The 24,296-nt window shown below is 37.8% G+C and overlaps 1 protein-coding gene across 1 annotated transcript in view; it reads left to right on the forward strand.

The window, feature by feature from the left end:
- The first annotated feature begins 224 nt into the window (after nucleotides 1-224).
- LOC127429342 (actin-binding protein WASF3-like) overlaps nucleotides 225-24,296 on the forward strand; it is a 39,338-nt gene continuing 15,266 nt past the window's right edge. Inside the window, exons 1-3 of the mRNA XM_051678320.1 lie at nucleotides 225-400; nucleotides 15,684-15,849; nucleotides 17,469-17,603. Coding sequence (XP_051534280.1) covers nucleotides 15,717-15,849; nucleotides 17,469-17,603 — 268 coding nt within the window. The 5' untranslated portion in view covers nucleotides 225-400; nucleotides 15,684-15,716. The remainder of the gene's footprint in view (nucleotides 401-15,683; nucleotides 15,850-17,468; nucleotides 17,604-24,296) is intronic.

Genomic DNA, 24,296 nt, shown 5'->3' on the forward strand with positions numbered 1-24,296 from the left:
CAGAGAGGGTTTAATACTATATATCAGACGTCTATATCTTGTTTTTATGATTAAACGTGATACACACCTTTTCAGGCTGGTGTAGCCTATTTTTGATTCTCATTTTTGACTCATCATGTCTCAGTGTTTCCCTCGTACACGTACAGGGTGGTGGTCCGTGAATCATTCGCACGCATGCGCAGTGGAGTCGTCGCTGCAGCGCGTGCTGAGAGGAGCGACGCTTCCAAGGCAACGAGTTTTCAGCACCACCTCCGCCGTCCAGCGCGCAAGAACACATCCGCAACGATGGCACCGCGAATGAGCGCCTTTAACAGCATATAACACCGAATAGCTCCTTGAAAACGACGTCAGCGAAACGACAGCGTAAAATAAGACCACGAGGAGGCAACAACGATTATTCGTAAGTGAAGCGTATTTGCAGACGTCTTGCTAAATAGCGCACAATTCAAAGTTTACTTGCGTTAAATGACTTCATATACTTGTTTTGAGATTATGCCTTTTAACCGCAGTTAAAATGTGTCATTTTGCCTCAAAATACTCAAATGAATGACAGATGCTTAGATATGACGGCGCTGGCAGTGTGCATCATTTGTAAACGTATCTGTTATAATAAGCTTTAATCTATAATCAGTATGTCAGGGTAATTCAGTACATTACTGCTAATATCATCATTTCATGCTTTCATTTTCCTGATGGCCATATATACACCTGTTATCACATCACATGCCAGCACAGTGGTAAATGAGTGACGTCATGCCCATACTGTGGTGTGAATGAGTGATGTCATGCCAATATAGTAGAATGAATGAGTGACGTAATCATATTCAGCAGCCACAGAGAGTCAATAAACTTCTGTTAAGGGCTACACATTGGTCGTTGGGGGAAAAATAGATTGAGAATCAAATAAAAAAGGCACCAGGAAATCATATCTTAAAGGTTTTGTCAGCTGGTGATTGGTTTACAGAAAGTGTGTTCAAGTCTGAAACTCTTAAGCAATGAAGTGGTCCTTTTTACATTATAGAATTTATATTAATATCCTTTCTAGTCCCAAAGTGACTGAACATCCTCTTATCCACCTTGCAGTTTTTTTTTTTTTTTTTTTGTATTTCCGTTTTCATTAATAATTCAGGGTATTTCATTGATAAATAAAGTCCAGGCTGCTGCTTAGAGGACATAGATATCATATATGCATGTCAGACGTTATAAATAATACATCAATAATGCACAATATCCTGACTATTCCATCAACTTAAATTACACTGTGGCTCAAAACCCCCAGAGTAGACATTAATCGAAGGCTTTAGAAACCAAATTTACTGTTAGCAAGTTCCTGAGATGAAAAAAGTTTATGGGGTGTATATTCCTATAGTTCTTTTATAAAAGTTCGTATTTGTTATTAGGCTAGATCATAGGAAGTATTATAGTTACATTTTAGAGGTGCACATATAATATTCTTTTTATTCATCATCTTAGTTTTGAGGTTGGCTGATGTGGTTAGTTCGGGCAGGTGCCAGTTGCCTTTTGGCACACCTGGAGATTGCAGGAAATCGAGGGAATCTGAAAAATTATGCCAAATAATATTAATGCCAAGTTTTTGACTAACCAACATAGTCTCATGACAACTCACAAATCTTTGTATGCGATGGTGAAATCGTAAGATATAGGATGACTAGACTCGTACAACACAGTCTTATGACACCTCGTAATAATTTGTACGAGATGACAAATTGTAAGATATCATATGACTTGGCTCGTACAACACATTCTCATGACATCTCGTAATAATCTGTACGGGTTGACGAAAATGTAAGATATTGAATGACTTGGCTCATACAACACAGTCTCATGACTCCTCGTAATAATTTGTACGAGATGGCAAAATCGTAAGATATCATATGACTTGGCTCATACAACAGTCTCATGACAATGCATAGTCATTTGTACAAGATCACGAAAACATAAGATATTGATTTACTTGGCTCGTACAACGCAGTTTTATGACACCTCGTAAAAATATGTACAAAATGGCGAAATAATAAGATATCGAATGACTGCTCGTACAACACAGTCTCATGACCCCTCGTAATAATTTGTACGAGATGGTGAAATTGTAAGGTATCATATGACTTGGCTCGTACAACAGTCTCATCACAATGCATAATAATTCATAGGAGATGGAGAAAACGTAAGGTATCGTATTACTTGTCTCGTACAACGCAGTCTCATGACACCTCTTAAAAATGTGTACAAAATGGCAAAATTGTAAGATATCATATGACTTTGCTTGTACAACACAGTCTCATGACACCTCAGAATAATTTGTATGAAATGGCCAAATCGTAAGATATCATATGACTTTGCTCGTACAACACAGTCTCATGACAACTCATAATAATTCGTACAAGATGGAAAAAACGTATGATGTCATATTACTTGGCTCGTACAACACAGTCTTATGACACCTCGTAATAATTTGTGCAAGATGGCGAAATCGTAAGATATCATATGTCTTGGCTTGTACAACACACTCTCATGACGTCTCGTAATAATTTGTACGAGATTGCGAAATCGTAAGATATTGTATGACTTGGTTCGTATAACACAGTCTCATGATACCTCGTAATAATTTGTACGAGATGCCAAAATCGTAAAATATCATATGACTTGGCTCGTACAACTGTCTCATGATACCTCGTAATAATTTGTTCGAGATTGCGAAATCGTAAGATATCGTATGACTTGGCTCGTACAACACAGTCTCATGATACCTCATAATAATTTGTACGAGATGCCAAAATCGTAAAATATCATATGACTTGGCTCGTACAACAGTCTCATGACAGCGCATAATAATTCGTATGAGATGGCGAAAACATAAGATATCGTATTACTTGGCTCATACAACACAGTCTCATGACACGTCTTAAAAATATGTACAAAATGGCAAAATTGTAAGATATCATATGACTTTGCTCATACAACACAGTCTCATGAAACCTCGGAATAATTTGTATGAGATGCCAAAATCGTAAGATATCATATGACTTGGCTTGTACAAAACAGTCTCATGACAACTCATAATAATTCATACGAGTAGGCAAAAACTTAAGATATTGTATTACTACGCTCTTACAACACAGTCTCATGAAACCTCGGAATAATTTGTACGAGATGCCAAAATCGTAAGATATCATATGACTTGGCTCGTACAAAACAGTCTCATGACAACTCATAATAATTTGTACGAGATGGCAAAATCTTAAGATATCGGATTACTTGACCCGTACAACACAGTCTTATGACACCTCGTAATAATTTGTACAAGATGACAAAATCGTAAGATATCATATGTCTTGGCTTGTGCAACTCACTCTCATGACGTTTCGTAATAATTTGTACGAGATTGCGAAATCGTAAGATATCGTATGACTTGGCTCATACAAAACAGTCTCATGATACCTCGTAATAATTTGTATGAGATGGCAAAATCTTAAGTTATCGGATGACTTGGCTCGTACAACACAGTCTCATGACATCTCGTAATAATTTGTACGAGATGGCAAAATCGTATGAAATCGGATGACTTGGCTTGTACAACACAGTCTCATGACACATCGTAATAATTAGTATGTAATGGTGAAATTGTAAGATGTTGTATGACTTGGAGTATGAGGGGGTAGCGCTGGCTCAGCGGTTAAGGCTCTGGGTTACTGACCAGTAGGTCAGGGGTTCAAAACTCCAACACCACCATGATACCACTGTTGGGCCCTTGAGCAAGGCCCTTGACCCCATCTGCTCCAGGGGCACCGTATCATGGGATGATACCCTGCGCTCTGACCCCAGCTTAGCTTAGCTGGGATATGCAAAAACAGTGCTTTCAAGCATTTAAGTAGTTTTAAGGAACACATTTGTGAAAATGCTATTTGTAGACTACATCTCATCATTCAACACCATAGTGCCCTCCAAGCTTGATGAGAAACTCCAGGCTCTGGGCTTAAACACCTTGCAATGCAGCTGGATCCTGGACTTCCTGTCAAGCAGACACCAGTTGGTTTGAATGGGCAGCAACATCTCCTCATCACTGACCCTCAACACTGGAGCCCTGCAGAGCTGTGTTCTTAGCCCACTCCTGTATTCCGTATACACACATGACTGTGTGGCAACACATAGCTCCAATGTCACCATTAAGTTTGCTGATGATACGACGGTGGTAGGTCTGATCACTGACAATGATGAATGGACCACTGGTGTAGAGAGTCAGCAGCTTCAAGTTCCTCGGTGTCCACATCACTGAGGAACTTACATGGTCCATCCACACTGAGGCCATTGTGAAGAAGGCTCACCAGCGCCTCTTCTTCCTGAGATGGCTGAGGAAGTTTGGAATGAACCACCACATCCTCACAAGGTTCTACACCAGCACTGTAGAGAGCATCCTGACTGGCTGCATCACTGCCTGGTACGACAACAGCACTGCCCTCAACCGCAAAGCACTGCAAAGGGTGGTGCGAACTGCCAGACACATCATCGGAAGTGAGCTTCCCTCCCTCCAGGACATATATACCAGGTGGTGTGTGAAAAAAGCTCGGAGGATCATCAGAGACTCCAGCCACCCGAGCCATGGGCTGCTCTCACTGCTACCATCAGGCAGGCGGTATCGCAGCATCAGGACCCGCACCAGCCGAATTCATGACAGCTTCTTCCCCCAAGCAATCAGACTTTTGAACTCTTGATCTCTCACAATCAATATACATCAGCACTGCACTCTATTAATCTTACACTGGACTGTCATAAATTATATTCTCTTAACAACACACTGGCAACTGACTATCAACCGACAGCCTGAATGTCAATACAGCACATATAACCTACTGTATATTTTATATATGCAATTTTTATTGTATACTGTGTATTCTATATTGTGTGTATGTGTATTCTATATTGTGTGTATTGTATACTGTACATTGTATATTATTATTGTGTTGTGTAATTATGTGTATATTAGATATGTAAATTGTGTTGTGTAAATCTGATGTTTATTGTAAATTGGTATATGTCTCATCACTGTCATGACTGCTATGTTGCTCGGAACTGCACCCAAGAATTTCACACACTATTGCACTTGTGTATATGGTTGAGTGACAATAAAGGGATTTGATTTGGTTTGATTTTGATTCAACACGGTCTCATGACAACTCGTAATAATTCGTATAAGATGGCGAAATCTAAGATATCATTTGACTTGGATCATACGAAAATATCAGACTTTTATTCCAACATAGTCTCATGACAACTGGTAGTAATTTGTACGATATGGGGAAATCGTAAGATATTGTACGTCTTGTCTTTCGTTTGAAAAGTCCGAAGATTATTTCTATAGATACCATCCGATCAACGATCAGAATTTCAAATCGATACAATACTGGCAAATAAAATTTTAGCTAACCTCCTGTTCAACACTTTATTTAAAAAAAGAAAATGTCAATGTACAAATTGGGTTACTCATTCCATATTTATTTATGCAATTCAAATGACTGATGTTAACAACCTATAATATGCTTCCCTCGTCTCGGTGCAAATCCCAATGTTTTCTTTCTTCGGTGGTGCACAAGAGTTATTTTCTTATTAATATCATTGTTAGATTTAGGGTTTGTGTTAGGTTTAAGTTTGTGTTAGGGGTTAAACTTAAGAAAATCGTAATAGCATCATTCGTTGGTTCATTTATTTTTCTCTTTGGGAGTAAATGTTGTACGAGTTTATACAAGCCAACTTATACGATATCTAATATTTTCATTATCTCTTACTATTTTTACAACTCGTCATGAGACCGGGTTGGACTAACTTGTAATCTAAATTTTTTGGTTACTTAGCTTTGTTTTGTTTTTTCATTCATTTCATGAAAAATATGCTGCTTTATTAAATAGTCAATAAATTCAATTCAGCAACACTCAGGATAAACTTCATCATTCAGCTGTGTTGCAAATGTATTCATGACATACAATTACATTTAGATTATGAGACTTACATTTATTTTTTTTTTAAATGTAATAACTTACATTATTTTATTTTTGTATCAAAATACTGTTATAGCTCCCCATCCCATAATCCACCATACTTCCTCAATTTAGGGGAAATGCCAGTGAATCAAATCCTTCTGCTGTCACAAAATTGAAAGCAACTGCATGTGAGGGAATGCAGGCTTTAATTCACATTCCAGGGTGTAGATTACGTAATGTGTTTTTGGTGAAGAACCCAAGCATGTCTTGCCACCAGCATAGTTGTGGTGTTTCCATTGTTTCCTCTCGTGAATGTGCTCCCTGCCTCTGACTGTAGAGGCACACTGCATATGTACACTCAGAAGTGAGAGAAACTTCAGCTGTGTAGACAAATAATCTTCTCTATTGAAGGAATAGTTTACTAAAAAATGTCAGTTCTGTCATTTATATTACTCATATTCATATTTAGTCACCCTTGTGTTGTTTTCCAAATATGTAGAACTATATTAAGGTGTACATTTTATCGACTGGGACTGTCAAGCTCCAAATTGGAAAAAAAGCATGGCTTTTGGGCTATATTCCAAGCCTTTTGAAGCCATATGATAGCTTTGTGTAAGGAGCAAAAAGACGTTATTTACTACAAAATCAGGACACTTGCCCTACATTTGCTCTTTTTTTGCCATGTTGATGAGAGTTCATGTCCGAGTATTAAACAAATCAGTCTTGTGACTGTACAATTATTATGTTTTTATTTGTTTGTAGAGGCTTTTGGACACATGGAGACATTTTTGGACACTAGGATAAATTATATTTGTAATGATATAACTTTTGATTGCTTTGTTGAATCAACACAAAATTTTACTTAGTTACAGGTGACAAGTTTGGGAAAAAAACAAAAGCAGTTTTTTGGAGCCACCTTATTTATACCCAGATAAGAAAATAAGAAAAAGTCCATTTTAGGCAAAAAAAAATTTTTGTGTGTGATTTTCCAGCAGTTTCTCAGGCTGAGAATCTCAGAATTTATCATAATCGATATCTTTTTTGTTTGTGTGTTTGTTTGTTTTTTGTCAAGTTTTAAGTCTTTAATTTTGGGAATGCAACTGAAACAGGAAATCTTTAAAAACACCCTCAGAGCTTAAAGGGTGTAATGAGTAATGTGATTACTTTTTCGATTAAGTAATCAGTAAAGTAATCTGATTGTAATTTTAGAGACGTAATTAGTATGCAATGGATTATCGATGATTGAAATCTCAAAATGATCCCATGAATACTCATTTATCCAATTCATCAGTAACACTTTACAATAAGTTTGCATTTGTTAACATTATTTAACAACATTAGTTAACATGAACTAACAATGAACAATACTTACTAAGCATTTATTAATCTAGGTTTATGTTAATTTCAACATATAGTAATACATTTTTAAAATCAAAAGTTGAATAAGTTATCATTAGTAAATGCACTAACTAACATGAACTAACTATAAAAAACTTTTTTTTTTTCATTAACTAACATTAAAGGTGCTATATGTAAGACTGACAACAAGCGTTTGAAATGGGTACTGCAGTCCAAATTCGAAATATTGGAGAGTTGTCTGTCCCGCCACAGACTCGAAACTCATGCGGGTTGCCAGAATGTTGACACGCAAATTAGCCAACTCAGCATCCGTTTTAAAGGATTTCTGGGCTTTAAGCTGTCTCCATCTTCCAAAGGCATTTCCAATATTTATCCTTGTTTTACTACGCCTCTGGTCATGGTGGTTATTAGACGGATGGCGAGGCTTTTTAGGTCGGGTGGAATCTGTTATCTCTGATCCAGTTCATTTGCTGGCTTCCATGGCTGCAGCACGCAGTGCTGTTTGCCTGCAAACTTGTTCAAATCTGGCAACCCGGCGGTGTCGAAATACAATTGGTGAGTGGGCAGTGGGCGGGATCACACAGGCTAAAACATAAACAGAAATTCCGGCCCAGAATGGAAACTTCACAGTAGAATATACTGGCTGTAGCATTGTTATTGGAGAAGCCAGTATTTCAACTTAGCATGTTTCCTAATTCTCTAATGACATATGGTCATTTTATGATTTAGTACAGTACAAATATTACATATAGCACCTTTAATAAAGATTAATAAATGCTCTAAAAAACATGTCGTTTATTGTCAGTTCAACTGATTCCTAATGTGTTAACTATGTTAACGAATGGAACCTTAAAGGTGCTGTAACTGATTTTTTCATGGAAAGTTATGCAAAAACTTTTCCTTCTCCCTGAAAGATATTAATGAAACAAGTGTCATAAAATATCTAACCTGTCTCTGTGACAGCTGTAGACTCTGTAAAATGCAAATAAAAATGTGTCAGCAATCCGTGGACAATGATGCTTTCTACCTGTCAGTCATTTTGCGTGTTCTCATAGTGTTGTAGTTGCAGCGAATTATTGAGGTAATATGCATTTTTATGCCATGTTGTTCATAACAGTTGTCAGTTGAGGGCGCTATTTTGCAGCTGTTGTTACAATCGTTTCTGCACGATGTCGGTCTCAATAAATCTAATTTGTTATCTTTGGAGTTCGGGGTTTTGGAAAGAGTGGGCGTGGCTAATCCAACAGCTCAATCTCGTGGAAGTAGAATGGTTGAAATCGCTTTCAGCACCTTTAATGTAAAGTGTTATTAATTCATATAAAATATATTCGTTTGTAAAGAAATTCATGCTTAGGCACAATTTATATTTGTCTAAAATTTCAAACATTTGAGCCTTTCAATCCCTAAAAGGTACAGTGAAAAACATAAATTGCATCAAAGTGCATCAAAACTTTTGACTAGTAGTGTATACATGAAATTTGCCTACAAGTATAGGTTGGTAAATAAATATGAAGCGTTGTATCTTTTGCACTGTAGGTAAGGCATTTTCCAGTAGGTCTTTTACAGAATAAAGTCACTGCATGGCTAAAACAGCCAATCTTGTAACACTTAACCTATATTTATACTGATTGTTACACTGATATTTAGACTACATTGTTTGGCACAATGTAGGGAATTTATATTGAAAAGAAATTCTGCAGAAATGAACGATTCATCCTTGTGCCACCTACACTTGTGAACCTTTTGCCTTTTTTCCCCCTGTTTTGAATTCCAGTGGAAGAAACAGTAAAACTGAAAGTGCGGAGTCTCTTTACATTGCACGCTTCATTTACTCTTCAGAATAGCTGAATGTTTAGTCTTCGATGTGGGCTATTTGGTTACTTCATGCCTTTAGTTTATTAGGTTGGCTTGAAAGAGCCAACCTACTGATCTTCTGTTTAAGCTTATTATAATTAATGGTGCTTGTGAAGCAAAGCATCACTATTATCATCTCACATACTTCTTCTTCTTCTTCCGTACAAAATTTTGGCACCTAACTCATCCCACACTGTTTGTCATAGACCCACGAATTAGGTTTCAAATTGACTGGCCTATTGATGACACCTGAGCTATGACTTTTCTAAGGGATGGGGGTTACGGTGCACCCCTGGGGGGCAAAAAATGTCCGAAAAATCCCATAGACTTTGCATTGTGACGAACTTTGACGGATCATATCTCCAGATCAGAATGTCGTAGAGACATGTGGGTGGACTCATTTAATATGGCCTAGCAAGCAGTTTTGGAGCATTACATGAGATTGGGGGTAAGATGTACCCCTGGGGGGGTAAAACCGGCTCAAATATGCCCCATAAGCATAGTAAGACAAGGGCCTTGCCCATGAAAACAATACATTTTTTCATACTATGACAAGACACTGAATTCTGTGGGATCATATCTCCCAATCAGAATGTCGTAGAGACATTGGGGCAGACTCATTTCACTCGGACTATCAATCAGTCTTTAAGTATCACCTTGGAAATGGAATAGCCATGCCCTAGCAACCATTTACGGCACCCTAGCAACCCCCAACATACAGTGCATCCGGAAGTATTCACAGCGCTTCGCTTTTTCCACATTTTATGTTACAGCCTTATTCCAAAATGTATTAAATAAATTATTTTCCTCAAAATTCTACAAACAATACCCCATAATGACAACATGAAAGAAGTTTGTTTGAAATCTTTGCAAATTTATTAAAAATAAAAAATGGGGAAAAAAAATCACATGTACATAAGTATTCACAGCCTTTGCCATGACACTCAAAATTGAGCTCAGGTGCATCCTGTTTCCACTGATCATCCTTGAGATGTTTATACAACTTGATTGGAGTCCACCTGTGGTAAATTCAGTTGATTGGACATGATTTGGAAAGGCACACGCCTGTCTATATAAGGTCCCACAGTTAACAGTGCATGTCAGAGCACAAACCAAGCCATGAAGTCTAAGGAATTGTCTGTAGACCTCCGAGACAGGATTGTATCGAGGCACAGATCTTGGGAATGGTACAGAAAAATTTCTGCAGCATTGAAGGTCCCAATGAGCACAGTGGCCTCCATCATCCGTAAATGGAAGAAGTTTGGAACCACCAGGACTCTTCCTAGAGCTGGCCGCCTGGCCAAACTGAGCGATCGGGGGAGAAGGGCCTTAGTCAGGGAGGTGACCAAGAACCCGATGGTCACTCTGACAGAGCTCCAGCATTTCTCTGTGGAGAGAGGAGAACTTTCCAGAAGAACAACCATCTCTGCAGCACTCCACCAATCAGGCCTATATGGTAGAGTGGATTGACGGAAGCCACTCCTCAGTAAAAGGCACATGACAGCCCACCTGGAGTTTGCCAAAAGGCACCTGAAGGACTCTCAGACCATGAGAAACAAAATTCTCTGGTCTGATGAAACAAAGATTGAACTCTTTGGCCTGAATGGCAAGCATCATGTCTGGAGGAAACCAGGCACTGTTCATCACCTGGCCAATAACATCCCTACAGTTAAGCATGGTGGTGGCAGCATCATGCTGTGGGGATGTTTTTCAGCAGCAGGGACTGGGAGACTAGTCAGGATCAAAGGAAAGATGAATGCAGCAATGTACAGAGACATCCTTGATGAAAACCTGCTCCAGAGCACTCTGGACCTCAGACTGGGGTGAAGGTTCATCTTCCAACAGGACAACGACCCTAAGCACACAGTCAAGATAACAAAGGAGTGGCTACGGGACAACTCTGTGAATGTCCTTGAGTGGCCCAGCCAGAGCCCAGACTTGAACCCGATTGAACATCTCTGGAGAGATCTGAAAATGGCTGTGCATGGGAATGGGAGAAACTGCCCAAAAATAGGTGTGCCAAGCTTGTAGCATCATACTCAAAAATACTTGAGGCTGTAATTGGTGCCAAAGGTGCTTCAACAAAGTATTGAGCAAAGGCTGTGAATACTTATGTACATGTGATATTTTTTTTCCCCCGTTTTTTATTTTTAATAAATTTGCAAAGATTTCAAACAAACTTCCTTCACGTTGTCATTATGGGGTATTGTTTGTAGAATTTTGAGGAAAATAATTAATTTAATCCATTTCGGAATAAGACTGTAACATAACAAAATGTGGAAAAAGTGAAGCGCTGTGAATACTTTCCAGATGCACTGTAGACCTCCATTCAAAATGGCTCAGAAGGACATCTTCAGAACAGAATGTCATAGACACTTGGGGATTGGCTCTTTTGAGTCAGATTAGTAAGCAGCCAATAATAATCACTATGGCCACTGGCTAGCCATGCCCTAGCAACCATATAGAGTACCATAGCAACCAGCCCCATTGACTTCCACTCAAAATAGCTGAATGTGATATCTTCGGATCAGAATGTCCTAGATACATGAGAGTTTGCTTGTTTTAATTAGGTGAGCAATCAGTCTTCAAGTATAATCATGGAAACTACTTAGCCATGCCTTAGCAACCATTTAGAGCACTCTAGCAACCAAACCCCATTGACTTCCATTCAAAATCGCTTAGATGGGTATCTCATGATCAGAATATCATAGAGACTTCACTGTTGGCTTGTATAACTCAGGACAGCAAGCAGCCTTCTTAGTATTACCCTGGCAACTGCCTAGCAACCACATGGAATTACCCTAGCAACCAAGTAGCAAAACACATATCTCTGCACCAGAACATTGTAGAAACTTCCTGTTTGGCTCATTTGACTCAGTCTCAAGCTAGCAATGCCTAGCAAAGTGCTAAAACATGCTAGCAATGTCTAGCTAAGTGTTAAAACATGCTAGCAACATGCTAAAACATGTTAGCAATACCTAGCTAAGCATTCTGTTTATCAATAGACTTTCAGACTAGGCTTTTTCAAGCCAACCTCTAGTTCTGTGTTGTTAACCAAAAGCTTCATCTTTAAAGTCCACTTTTCAAAAATCACCCTCAGCCAATGGTCTGTATTATAAAGAGGGGTGAGTTCTCTTTAAGCATATGTTCACAAGCACACATGCATCTCATCAGGCTAGTTGCTTGGCTACCCACACAGCTGAAATAACATAGTGAGTATTCTGTTGAAATGGGCTTTAGTGAATGAGGCCACCATGTCACGTGTGCCACAGATTGTGGTTCCCCCCTAGAGGATGTTTATGTGCATTTGTACATACATTTCACCATGCCAAATATCATCATTCCAACAGCTGCAAAAGAGTTCACAGCCTCAGGAAGCGCTGCAGCCTAATTTTCAGCCCTGGATAAAAATGTGGAAACTAACATTCAATTAATTATTGTTTTGATGGAAACGGCAAAGCAAACATAACATGATGAGTGCGAGAAAGGAGTGTGTGTTTAGAGAAGAATAGTCTCTGACTAACACACTTCCTCACATATCACAGTGCTGACTCTAGAAGGTCGAGTATGCAACAGAGCATGAGAGAGGGCCTTGGGTGGTTGTCATGGAAATGGCCATAGTCTTCTGAATGAGCCCATATGGCAAAAAATATAGATTTTGTATCAAAAATATATATACTGTATATATCAGGAAAATACTGTATATTGCTGATAGATATTTTTAAATACATTTATATGAATATATCTTTTTGTATATTTTAAAATAAAAATATGTAAGTATTGGACAAAATAAATGAACAAAAATGCATTTCATAAAGAACTGAAAATAGAAAAAAACAGTAGAGAAGTGTTTCAGTAGAGAAAAAGGGGTTGATGGACATTTCATTTTATTATTCAGATAATGATGTTTGGAACGTAAAATCAATTATTTTTATTTACTATTGTGTCTTGGCTACAACATACATTACTTAAAACATTATTTATTTTGTTTATACTACATTTAATGGTCCTAAATTTGAATTTGGACGTGTTGCAGTAATGAAAAATTTACCAGAAAATAATTTTAAATCTAAATTAAAACATGAAATCCGTTGTAATCTTTTTGTGCAAGAATAGAACTTTATAATGATCACTGCCATGGTTTAAGCATAGTTTTATACCCTGAAATATATCTGGATTATATACTGTATAGTATCTAAAATAGATTTATAAGAATATTTTTTTGTATATTTTAAAATCAAAATATATAAATATTTTCCTAAATATATTAACAAAAATTATTTTCAGAGAGAACAGAAAATAGTTGTTTTCCCCCACGACAGTTGAGCTATAAATTATCACATAATTATTATTACAATATGGTAAAATAATTTTATTGAGTTTATATTGTGTTCAATTCACATTTTATCTACACCCTGTATCTACCACCCTCTCATTTACATTTATGCATTTAGCAAATGCTTGTATGCAGAGCATCTAACATTGCATTCAAGGCATACATTTCACCACTTCATGTATTTCCTGAGAATAAAACCCATGACCTGGCATTGCTAGTGTAATGCTCTACCATTAGAGCAACAGAAACTGCTTTTGTAGTTTTAAAAAAAAAAACCCTTGGAAACACTCTTTTGTAGTAAAAATTACATTTATGTGGAAATACATTATAGTGGAAAGTATAGTTAAGGCATGCCAGGTTATTTTAAGCTTGGATGGAGAATTATAAATGTTAAATGATGATATTATTATTCTGATAAGCTGAGCACAAATTTGATGATCATGCACACACACACAGAGAGAGAAAGAGAGAGAGGCACTCAAAGTGCAGCCGTGTGTGATGTTTTGCCTGCCTCTTATTTCAGTTTGGAGGTATGTCTTTTTCCTCTTGAGTATTTTGTAAATTCTCTCTACTTTTCCATGCTGCAGTAATCAGTATATATATATACCAGTCTCCGTTTTTCCAGTCTTCAACTGTACAGTTTTGGTGAGCCTGTGCCCACTGCAGCCTCAGTTTTCTGTTCTTGGCTGACAGAAGTGGAACCCAGTGTGGTCTTCTGCTGTTGTAGACCATTCGCCTCAAAGTTCATCATGTTGCGCATTCTGAGATTCTATTCTGCTCACTACAATTGTACAGAGCGGTTATCTGAGTTACTGTAGCCTTTCGGTCAGCTTGAACCAGTCTGGCCATTCTCTGTTGACCTCTTTCATCAACAAGACATTTCCATCCGCAGAACTGCCGCTCTCTGGATGTTTTTTGTTTATGGCACCATTCTGAGTATATTCTAGAGACTGTTGTGCATGGAAATCCCAGGAGATCAGCAGTTACAGAAATACTCAAACCAGCCACTGTGGCACCAACAATCATGCCACGGTCTAAATCACTGAGATCACATTTTTCTTTTTCCCATTCTGATGGTCGATGTGAACATTAACTGAAGCTCCTGACCCGTATCTGCGTTATTTTATGCATTGCACTGCTGCCACACGAGTGGCTGATTAGAAAATAGCATTAATAAGTAGATATACAGGTGTTCCTAATAAAGTTCTGAGTGTGTGTATATACTGTATATATATATATATATATATATATATATATATATATATATAAAGTTTTGTTGTCTTTTGTTATTTTTTTAAGCCGATATTTTTAGCAGTCATTTCTGCATTGAAAGTTGTTCATGTTTAACTTTCTCTTTTAGATGTATAAAATCTTATAAATATACAGTATAATGCATGTAATAATTTGTCATCTAAAATGTATCATAAATTATATATACTAAAAATATCAATAGGTTAAATATAAACCTGTCACTTATTCATTGAATTAAGCATTGCTCTTTATGTAGTGGAAGTCGCATGTATGCATGTACGGTGTAATCCACTGCTAGGTATTTGTTAAACGATTTTAACGCACGATGTGAAGGCAACAATTCACCCGATGCGAAGCGTTTAATTTACAGCTGAGATTCATTTCAAATGTTTTAACACATTTATTTTTCTTCATAGCAATTAACGCATTTAAGGTAATACAGCATAAATCTGCATAAACACCAGTTGGAAGGATGGAACCTTGCGATGTGTCCGCCCGGAGTCTTTACAAGCTTAATTAAGGCACGTTTTAATTACCACAAAAACACGTCAAGTCTTAACTATCATCAAAACGCAGAATGAGATGTTTTTGTCTGCAAGCGCTTTTCTTGTGGAGTTCAAAGCGGCACTGATGCTGACGCGAATCATAAACGCTGCTTCACAGTTGCTGTAACAAAGTGGATAGCCACAATCTGCCGCTGTTAATATTGTGGAGGATGAAGATAGGTTTCAGAAGTTAAATATTAACATAAGAAAAGAAACCTATTACCTATTAATTTGCTCTTGTTGTTGTGGAAATCCCATATATTTCTATAAATGTAATAATAAATTAACATCCCCACCCTACTCTGATTAAAACTATGTTTTGAAGGCCCCATCTGTTATCTCCAGACAGGTGAGTGTGTACAGTAGTTGAGGGCAGTCATGCCTCTTGTGAAGAGGACCATCGAGCCCAGGCATCTGTGCAGAGGAGCTCTGCCTGACGGGGTAACCAATGAGCTGGAGTGTGTCACCAACAGCACACTGGCAGCCATTATCAAACAACTGGGAGGACTTAGTAAGTCAACTTTTCTCACTGATTTACACCAACTGACTATCTAGATTTAATGTTTTCAAGGAGTCTAATATATAGTAATAAAGGAGTAGTTCACCCAGAAATGAAAAGTCTGTCATCATTTACTCACGTTCATGAAATTTCAAACCATATGACTTTCTTTCTTCTATGGAACACAGAAAGAGAAATTTTGCAAATGGTTTTCAATTCTCTTTTTCATGCCATTATTATGAGCTAAAAGTATCATAAAAGTTGTCCATATGACTTCTGTGCTATATTCCAAGTCTTTTGAAGCCATACAAAGTCTTTGTGTGAGGAACAAACTGAAATTTAAGTTGTTATTCACTGATAATCTTGACATCCGCTCTAAATCATCATGGTGTATTCATTTAAATTCATGAAGGAAGCAGTAATGCCAGATTCGTGAACAAATCATTGCTTACAGTTAAATCTTTTCATATGTGAATTGTACTGTACCGGTTCTCAAGTTCAACTCAGTGGTTCAGTGATTTGATCACAGTGATTAACAGTAACAGTTCAATGGAGGGTAAGATCATCAGTGAATAACTGTGTAAATTCCCATCTGTTTCTTACAAAAGCTATCGTATGGCTTCAGAAGACATGGAGATAACACTTTATAATAACTACATGGTATAAAGTATTTGTAAAACATTAGTTTATAGTTAATTAATTAATTATAAATAATTCTTCCTACATTGTAAATACATCAATAGAGTATATACAAACAGTATGAAATTGTTAATACATTAATAGAGTATATACAAATAATATGTTATTCATTTATATTTACTGTAGCAAACAATTTAATATAGTTAATATATAAGTTAATATATAAGCAGATCTGTATTGTTTTTTTATCATTAGTAAACAACTTTTAAGAGTAATGGATCATTAATAAATGTTTAAATAGCCACATATAGTTCTTACTTTGGATTAGATCTCGCAAAATACTTATCTAGGAACTAGTCAGTGCTTCATTACAACCTTTATTAAGCATTAATTGCTGTATTACTAAGTGTTCCTAAAATGGTAATAAACAAATAATTTAAGCATATATGCATATCCAATTCATTACATATATACAGTAGAAATGTATATAGAATTTATGTATTAACTATGAATTTATGCCTTCTTAATTTTATCATAAACACTTCTTTACCACTGGTTTGCATTAACTGAAATACATTAGTTAGGTATGGTTAACATGTTTTTTACTAAGGTTGAAAAAACATCAACCTGTTTATATATAAACTTATTAAACAATAGTAAAAAGGTTTGCTACAGTAAATATAAATGAATAACATGCTATTTCTATATAGCCTGTTGATATATTAATAGTGTTGGAACAATGATTTATAAATGATTAATTAACTATAAACTAATGCTTTACAAATACTGTACCATGTAGTTGAATTGAATAAAGTTATCAAATTACAGTTATCAGAATAAAGTATGTCATATTGGTTTGCAACGACATGAAGGGGAGTACATGATTTCATTTTTGGGTGAACTGTTTTGGGTGTAAAAATGACCTTGTACATGATTGTTTGAAATATGGTCAGTTGTCCTTACGCTAGGGCTCCATGTGTTTGTTGGTTCAGGTCGGCATGCGGAGGACATCTTTGGGGAGCTGTTTAAAGAGGCCATCAGCTTCTACATGCGCATGAACAGTTTACAAGAGCGCGTCGACCTGCTAGCAGTGAAGGTCACACAGCTGGACTCCACCGTGGAAGAGGGTATGTGAAAATGAATTGCATATACAAACACATGTCCACTGCTGACCTGATCCTGTGTGACAGCATGAATGAACAACAGGATACAAACACAGGGCTTTTGGTAGCACTGTATACTTGTGGAGGGACTTAATTTGAGCATGTATAATGCAGAAAGCTGTGTAGCGAGGAGAGTTGAACAGCTGGGGCTCAATTCTGCAGCTGCAATAATTAGCAGTATATGTGATGTCTAGATGCTAACTGTTACATTAGAGCACAGTAGAGTTGTCTGGTTGAATAAGAGGCAATTGACAAGGGAACTTAATTAACGGGGAGGCAAAGTTTGTGGAGAACACACTTCCTTGGTTCAACAAGATGGCACTATAACGATAAGGTTACGACAGTAACCATGGTTCCCTGAAAGGAGGGAATGAGACACTGCATCATTGCTGATGCTATGGGTTATCTCTGCAGGAGTAACCAATCTCTGAAACTCTTTAAAATCTCGCCAGTTTTAATTGGCAGATAGCGCTTTGTCCTCCTCCTCCCTGCGCATTGTTGGGCAATCTCCTCAGAATATTCTACTGAAGGGTACAGAGCGATACTCAGCCCTGGTAGTGAAGATTCAGTAACGCAACTAGCATACGCAGTGTCTCGTTCCCTTCTTTCAGGGAACCATGGTTACAGTCATTCCCTTTCAAGTCCGTCATCTCGATGCTGCGTCATTGCTGACGCTATGGGGAATGTATATCATCATGCTGTGCCACTGATTTGCATGCACAACGATGCCAACAGGGTAGTTAAAGACACCCACAGAATCTCCTCTTCATATCATAATAAGAAGGGAGAAGCAAAATTATGAATAGAAGGATATTCATGGTGATGATGCTAGCCGATTCAGGTAGCACAGCATCACAGGATGATTTAAATCACTGACATCTGTGAATATGTATTATGAAGGCACTAACCGAATGGGTAGTGAAAATTCAGGTGACAGCTGACTTATGGAATGACCATGTACAAATAAGCTGGTAGTAAGCAGCAGAATACTCAGTCTAGCTCTTCCTCACCATAAGAAGAGAGGAAGAGAGAGAGGAGACCGAGCGAAAGTGCTGTGGAAAGCCCAACCTGCAGCTAGGCAGATGTCTTCAAGGGAAACACCATTAGATAATGCCCATGAAGAGGCCATGCCTCTAATGGAGTCAGCTATAACTCCAATAGGGCTCTGTATGCCTTGCGAGTCATATTTGAGCGCAATGGTATCAATGATCCAATGTGAAAGCCTTTGTTTGTAAATGACCAAACCCTTAAAGCGACCTGTGACACACACAAAGAGCTGATTTGATAGCCTGATTTGCCTCGTATGATCAACATATGCACGTAACACCCTTACAGGACATAGAGTGTGCAGCCTCTGTGCCTCACCCTAATCAAACAGAGGAGGAGAGAATGCCTGAAGGGTAATAACTCGCCCTCTGAAGGGAGTGGTCAAAATTTCTAGGTTTGAGAACGCCTTTTGTCAATCCCGGTCCAAACTCTAAACAAGAGTCATCAACCGGTAGTGCTTGAAAGTCCCAGACACATTTCACTGAAGCCAAAGCAAGAAGCACTGCAGTCTTTAATGAGAGTATGCATCAACTCACTATCCAATGGCTCGAACGACGAGCCTGTGAGTATTTTTAACACAAGCACTAAATCACAAACCAGAACAGTAATGGGGCGAGATGTTCTCAACTGCCTCGCGCTACAAAAGAATTTCACAATCAAAGGATGTCTGCCTACTGACAGACCACCCAGGTTGCTCTGGCAGGTTACACTTTAAGATTAGATGGGATAAGACCCGTGTCCAAGCGCTCTTATAGATAGTGAAGTATGGTCTGTACAGCGCAATATACAGGGTCCTTGCCTCGAGAGCAACACCAACCAGCGAACACTCTGCATTTCAAAGTGTATAAATGTCTCATCAAAGTGGCTCTGGTCTGTAATATAGTGTCAAGCACTGGTTGTGAGAGCCCTTCTGCTTTAAACGGGCACCATTCAGGGGACAGACGTGAAGTTTCCACAATTCCGGATGTGGATGCCAAATCGTGCCCCCCGTGTGAGCAGATCCATGTTCAATGGAATCTTTCACGGAGGGGCATTCAAGAGCTCTATTAACTGTGGAAACCATGGGCAGTTGGGCCATTCCTGCACAACTAGCAGTACAGTTTCCTCGTCCTCCCAAATTTTGAACAATACTTGGCAAAGTAAGTGGACAGGAATGAATGCATACTTGCATCCCGCTGGCCATTTGTGGGCTAGAGCATCCAGACCCAGCAGAACATGAGTCAGGGTATACCATAGGTGACAATTTATTGTCTCCGGTGATGCAAATATATCTATCACTGCTTCCCCAAACCAATCCCATATCATCCATATCAAGTGCTCCCCAGCCTGTGTTGGAAGCATCCATCATGACTACTTTGCATCTGGATACTTGAACGAGTACCACGCCCGTCTGTTGGAATATGGGCATTTTCCAAATGGTCAACGCGGCTAGACAGTGGCGTAATACGACAAAATGTAAGTGACCGTGTCACCTTGAATGATGAGTCACCTATGATCTGGGATTGATCTGGAGGTGGAGAGGGGAATGGCATCAGCTTCCTTGGAAACAACCCGAGAGTAAAGTGTTTGACAATCACGCACTCGCAATAAAAATGATCAATCTCAACGAGCATTGCATGCCTCAACTTCCTCAATTTCTCTGTGCTCTATATCCCATCCTCACATGCCTGTGCGGTCCCTCAGGAGCCGCAGAAGGTGTATGGCGGGTAGCAAGCGTTTCAAGTTTTTTCCATGTGGAAATTCCACACACTGTCGTTCAACGCCGAAGTGTAATCGAGTAGAAGAAAAACTCTGATCCACTTTTTGTTAAGGGTGCAGATCTTGACAGCGATTCTAGTAGAGAAGTCCAGTGACGTGCAGAATACGAGAGATTTATCGCTACCCTGAAGGAAAAAATTCTGAGGAGATAGCGATGTGTCAACATATATATGCCCGATGATAAGCGCAGGGAGGCAGAGCACAAAGCGCTATCTGCCAATTAAAATTGTCGAGATTTTCAAGAGTTTCAGAAATGTATTATGCCTGTGGAGATAACCCATAGCGTCAGCAATGACGCAGCGTCAAGATGACCATCTTGAAAGGGAACTGAGATTAATACTTAAAGGGATAGCTCATCCAAAAAATTTTATTCTGTCATCATTTACTCAGCCTCATATTGTTTCATACCTGTATGATTCTCCTGTGGTACAATTAAGGAGATGTTAGGCAGAATTTTAGCCTCAATCACCATTTATTTTAATAGAAACACTTTACATTAATGTTCCGTTGTTGAGGGATTATAAAAAGGTTCATTCATGACTAATAATTTATTTACAAATGCGTAATAAGTCATTGATATACGATTATAACAACATACGTTAAAAGGTTGACTTTCATGCAATACCTGCCTGTCCGATAGTTTACCTCACATTTTAAATGCCTTAACAACACTTGTTCATAGTAACCTATGAAAATGTACCTTAATGTAAAGTGAACAGCTGTTAAGCATTTACATTATTAAGTAGCTGCCAGCATTAGAAACCTGTACATAAAATTTCAGAATGGGTGACATGAAGAACTTAAAAGTGTTTTTGCAGAGGACTAGGTAAGGAAAGTGATATCACAAGTGAGTCAAGACATTACAGTAATTAACATGAACAGAAAGCAAACTGTGGCAAAATTACATAATCCCTCTTTTTAATCTCACTAAAATAGTCTATATTTTGTGCATTCTTCAAAAAAATCATGAATTAGGCAATTTTTTTATATTCTTTTTTTGGTTAAAAAAAATGTGAATAAGTGCATTTATTAAGCATTTATAACATGTAAGTTAAAATGCCCACTATTTGGCAAGTGTTGGATGAAAGTTCCCCTTTTTATGTATGTTGTTATAATTGCATTTAAATGATTTATAATCATTGTTGGGTAAGTAACAGAGATTACATTACTGATTACTTAAGTGTAGTGTTGTCATGGTAATGACAATGGATAATGTGCTATTGAACACACTCCTTTAGCCTAAAGTAGATAATACATTAAAAGATATGCATGTTTCCTTTAAGTGTTTCTGTGAAAGTTCTTTAGCTCTCTTGTGAAGGAGGAAGCAGGTGCCAGGTTAACAGTCAATGTAAGTCTTTTATGTCCTATACTTTTCAGTACATACACGAATAATTCTGCTTTTCAGCAACACATAAACACATGCGCACACCCAAACACTGCTGCGTGTCTCTCTCTCCCTCCGGCAGTCTGGACACCCTTTTTATCCCCCTCCAGCTCTCACTGATACACAGAATAGCTGTTAGAGATAATTTCCCACAGGTGTCAATCCTTACCATTCTCCTTCTCCCGGCCTCTCTCTCCACAGATGTCGCTCGGCCGTGCCCATATCACCACAATTTTTAACACTTGTTTGTTTTTAAACAGGGTCCTGCTGAAATCTGTTTTATTTTTTCCTCAAATCTTTTTTCCTTTTTTTTAAATTATTTTTCCAGAATTCTATGTTTTAAAGTTTCATTTAAATTCATTATCAAAAAAGTGTCTAATCAATAATTTTTCCTTAAACTTTTAAAAACTTTTAAAAACTTTTAAAAGTAAAAACAATAGAACAATTACTTATCAACATACCACTGCATTTTTTAACAAACTTTTATTCAGTAAAAAATCACTCTTGCTTGTGATATATTGCTTAATTTGTATTATTATTACAATTATTACATTATTAATTAATCATTATGTATTATTATTATTATTATTATTATTATTATTAATAATATTTATACAGTGAGGATTACATTTTACTATAAAGTTATAATATATTTCTGTTGCAATTTCTTCAATTTCAGGTGTTTAGCTTTTATTATCAATCGTGCTTTTATTTTTACATGTATTTTTGACAGAAGTTTAACCTCTCCAGATAAACAGTTCGCTACATGGCTCAGAATGATCATTAAAGTGAAAATGCTGTGATTTAATTATATACATTTTATAAAAATAACACTTCAGAGTGGATTAGTGCTCTGCTCTGTCATCTCTCATACAACGCGAATGATTCTCATAGTCTTTGGAGTTTATGAGCGGCCTGCTTCACACATTCATTTAAAGCTCATGCAGCTCATAAAGACTAAGACTGCAGCATTTTGCGGTTAATAATCACACTAGGACACATCACAATTTTAATTTGATTAGTTGTGCATTTCAGTGTAAAAGGAGTAACAGAACACACGTTCAAAAAAGCGTGTGAGCATTTGAAAGCAGTCGTGTGTCAGTAAGGGTGGTTTCACATATAGTACGTTTTAAGTGAACCAAACCCAGTTCGGTTAAAGTGAACCAGAAAGGGAACCAGCTGCAAATGACCTCAGTGCTTTTGGTGTTCACAATGTAAGTGGACTTAAAAGAGGACTCAGTTACTGTTTTGGCCCTCTTCACATTAATGTGGTCACAGACCCCTTGTTGTTCACACCACAGCTCCTTAAGAACTCAGACCACATTGCAGCTAGGGCTGTCATGATTATGAAATTTGTCAGACAATAATTTTTCATAAATAATTCTGATTATTATGAAAAGCAATTGTCATACAATAAGCATACTTAAGGTGTACATATGCTTATTAAAGATAGGCTTACACCTTAAGTAGTAATTTATTGATATTTAACTTGAAATCATATAATAAAATGGGGCTATATGATTTATTTTTTTTCTCCCAGTTTGGAATGCCCTATTCCCACTACTTAGTAGGTCCTCATGGTGGCGCGGTTACTCACCTCAATCCGGGTGGCGGAGGACGAGTCTCAGTTGCCTTCGCTTCTGAGACAGTCAATCTTGTCACGTGGCTTGCTGTGCATGACACCACAGAGACTCACAGCATGGGAGGCTCATGCTATTCTCCGCGATCCACACACAACTTACCATGCACCCCATTCAGAGCGAGAGCCCCTAATCGTGACCACGAGGAGGTTACCCCATGTGACTCTACTCTCCCTAGCAACCGGGCCAATTTGGTTGCTTAAGAGACCTGACTGGACTCACTCACCACGCCCTGGATTCAAACTCGCTACTCCAGGGGTGGTAGTCAGCGTCAGTACTCGCTGAGCTACCCAGGCTCCCACTATATGATTATTTTTAAGGCTTTAAAAAATATTGAATTTTCATGAAAAATTATTGCACAAGGATAGAATTTCATTAAAAGTATTATTTTATATGTTATATAATTTATGAATCCCAGACAACACCACCAATGATATTATATTATGCAATAGTAATAATGTATACTGTATTTCTGTCCTAAATTCTTCACTCTCTCATGTTATGTTAAGGCTCTCCGATAAAACCTAGAAGCCCTTATTTCGCATGAAGTTGTGGAGAAATGGAGAAAACAAGCGTCTCCTCTTGCATGTTATTTACATTGTGTGTATGAGCCAAGAACATTTGCCATTGCACAAATAAAATTAAAGTGAAACTATAAAAATCCTTGCTTGTATTTTCGTATGGTACGCCCATCAGAGCACTTTAAAGCAGTTCATCTTAACGCGCTGCTCTGCTCTGAATGCGGCCGGTCCGTTCACTTTAGGTGCTCAGATAATACAAGAACGGAATATGAGACACAAAAACACATCATGGTAATCATGGTATATC

This window comes from Myxocyprinus asiaticus, chromosome 38 (assembly GCF_019703515.2).
Source record: "Myxocyprinus asiaticus isolate MX2 ecotype Aquarium Trade chromosome 38, UBuf_Myxa_2, whole genome shotgun sequence".
Taxonomy (NCBI): domain Eukaryota; kingdom Metazoa; phylum Chordata; class Actinopteri; order Cypriniformes; family Catostomidae; genus Myxocyprinus; species Myxocyprinus asiaticus.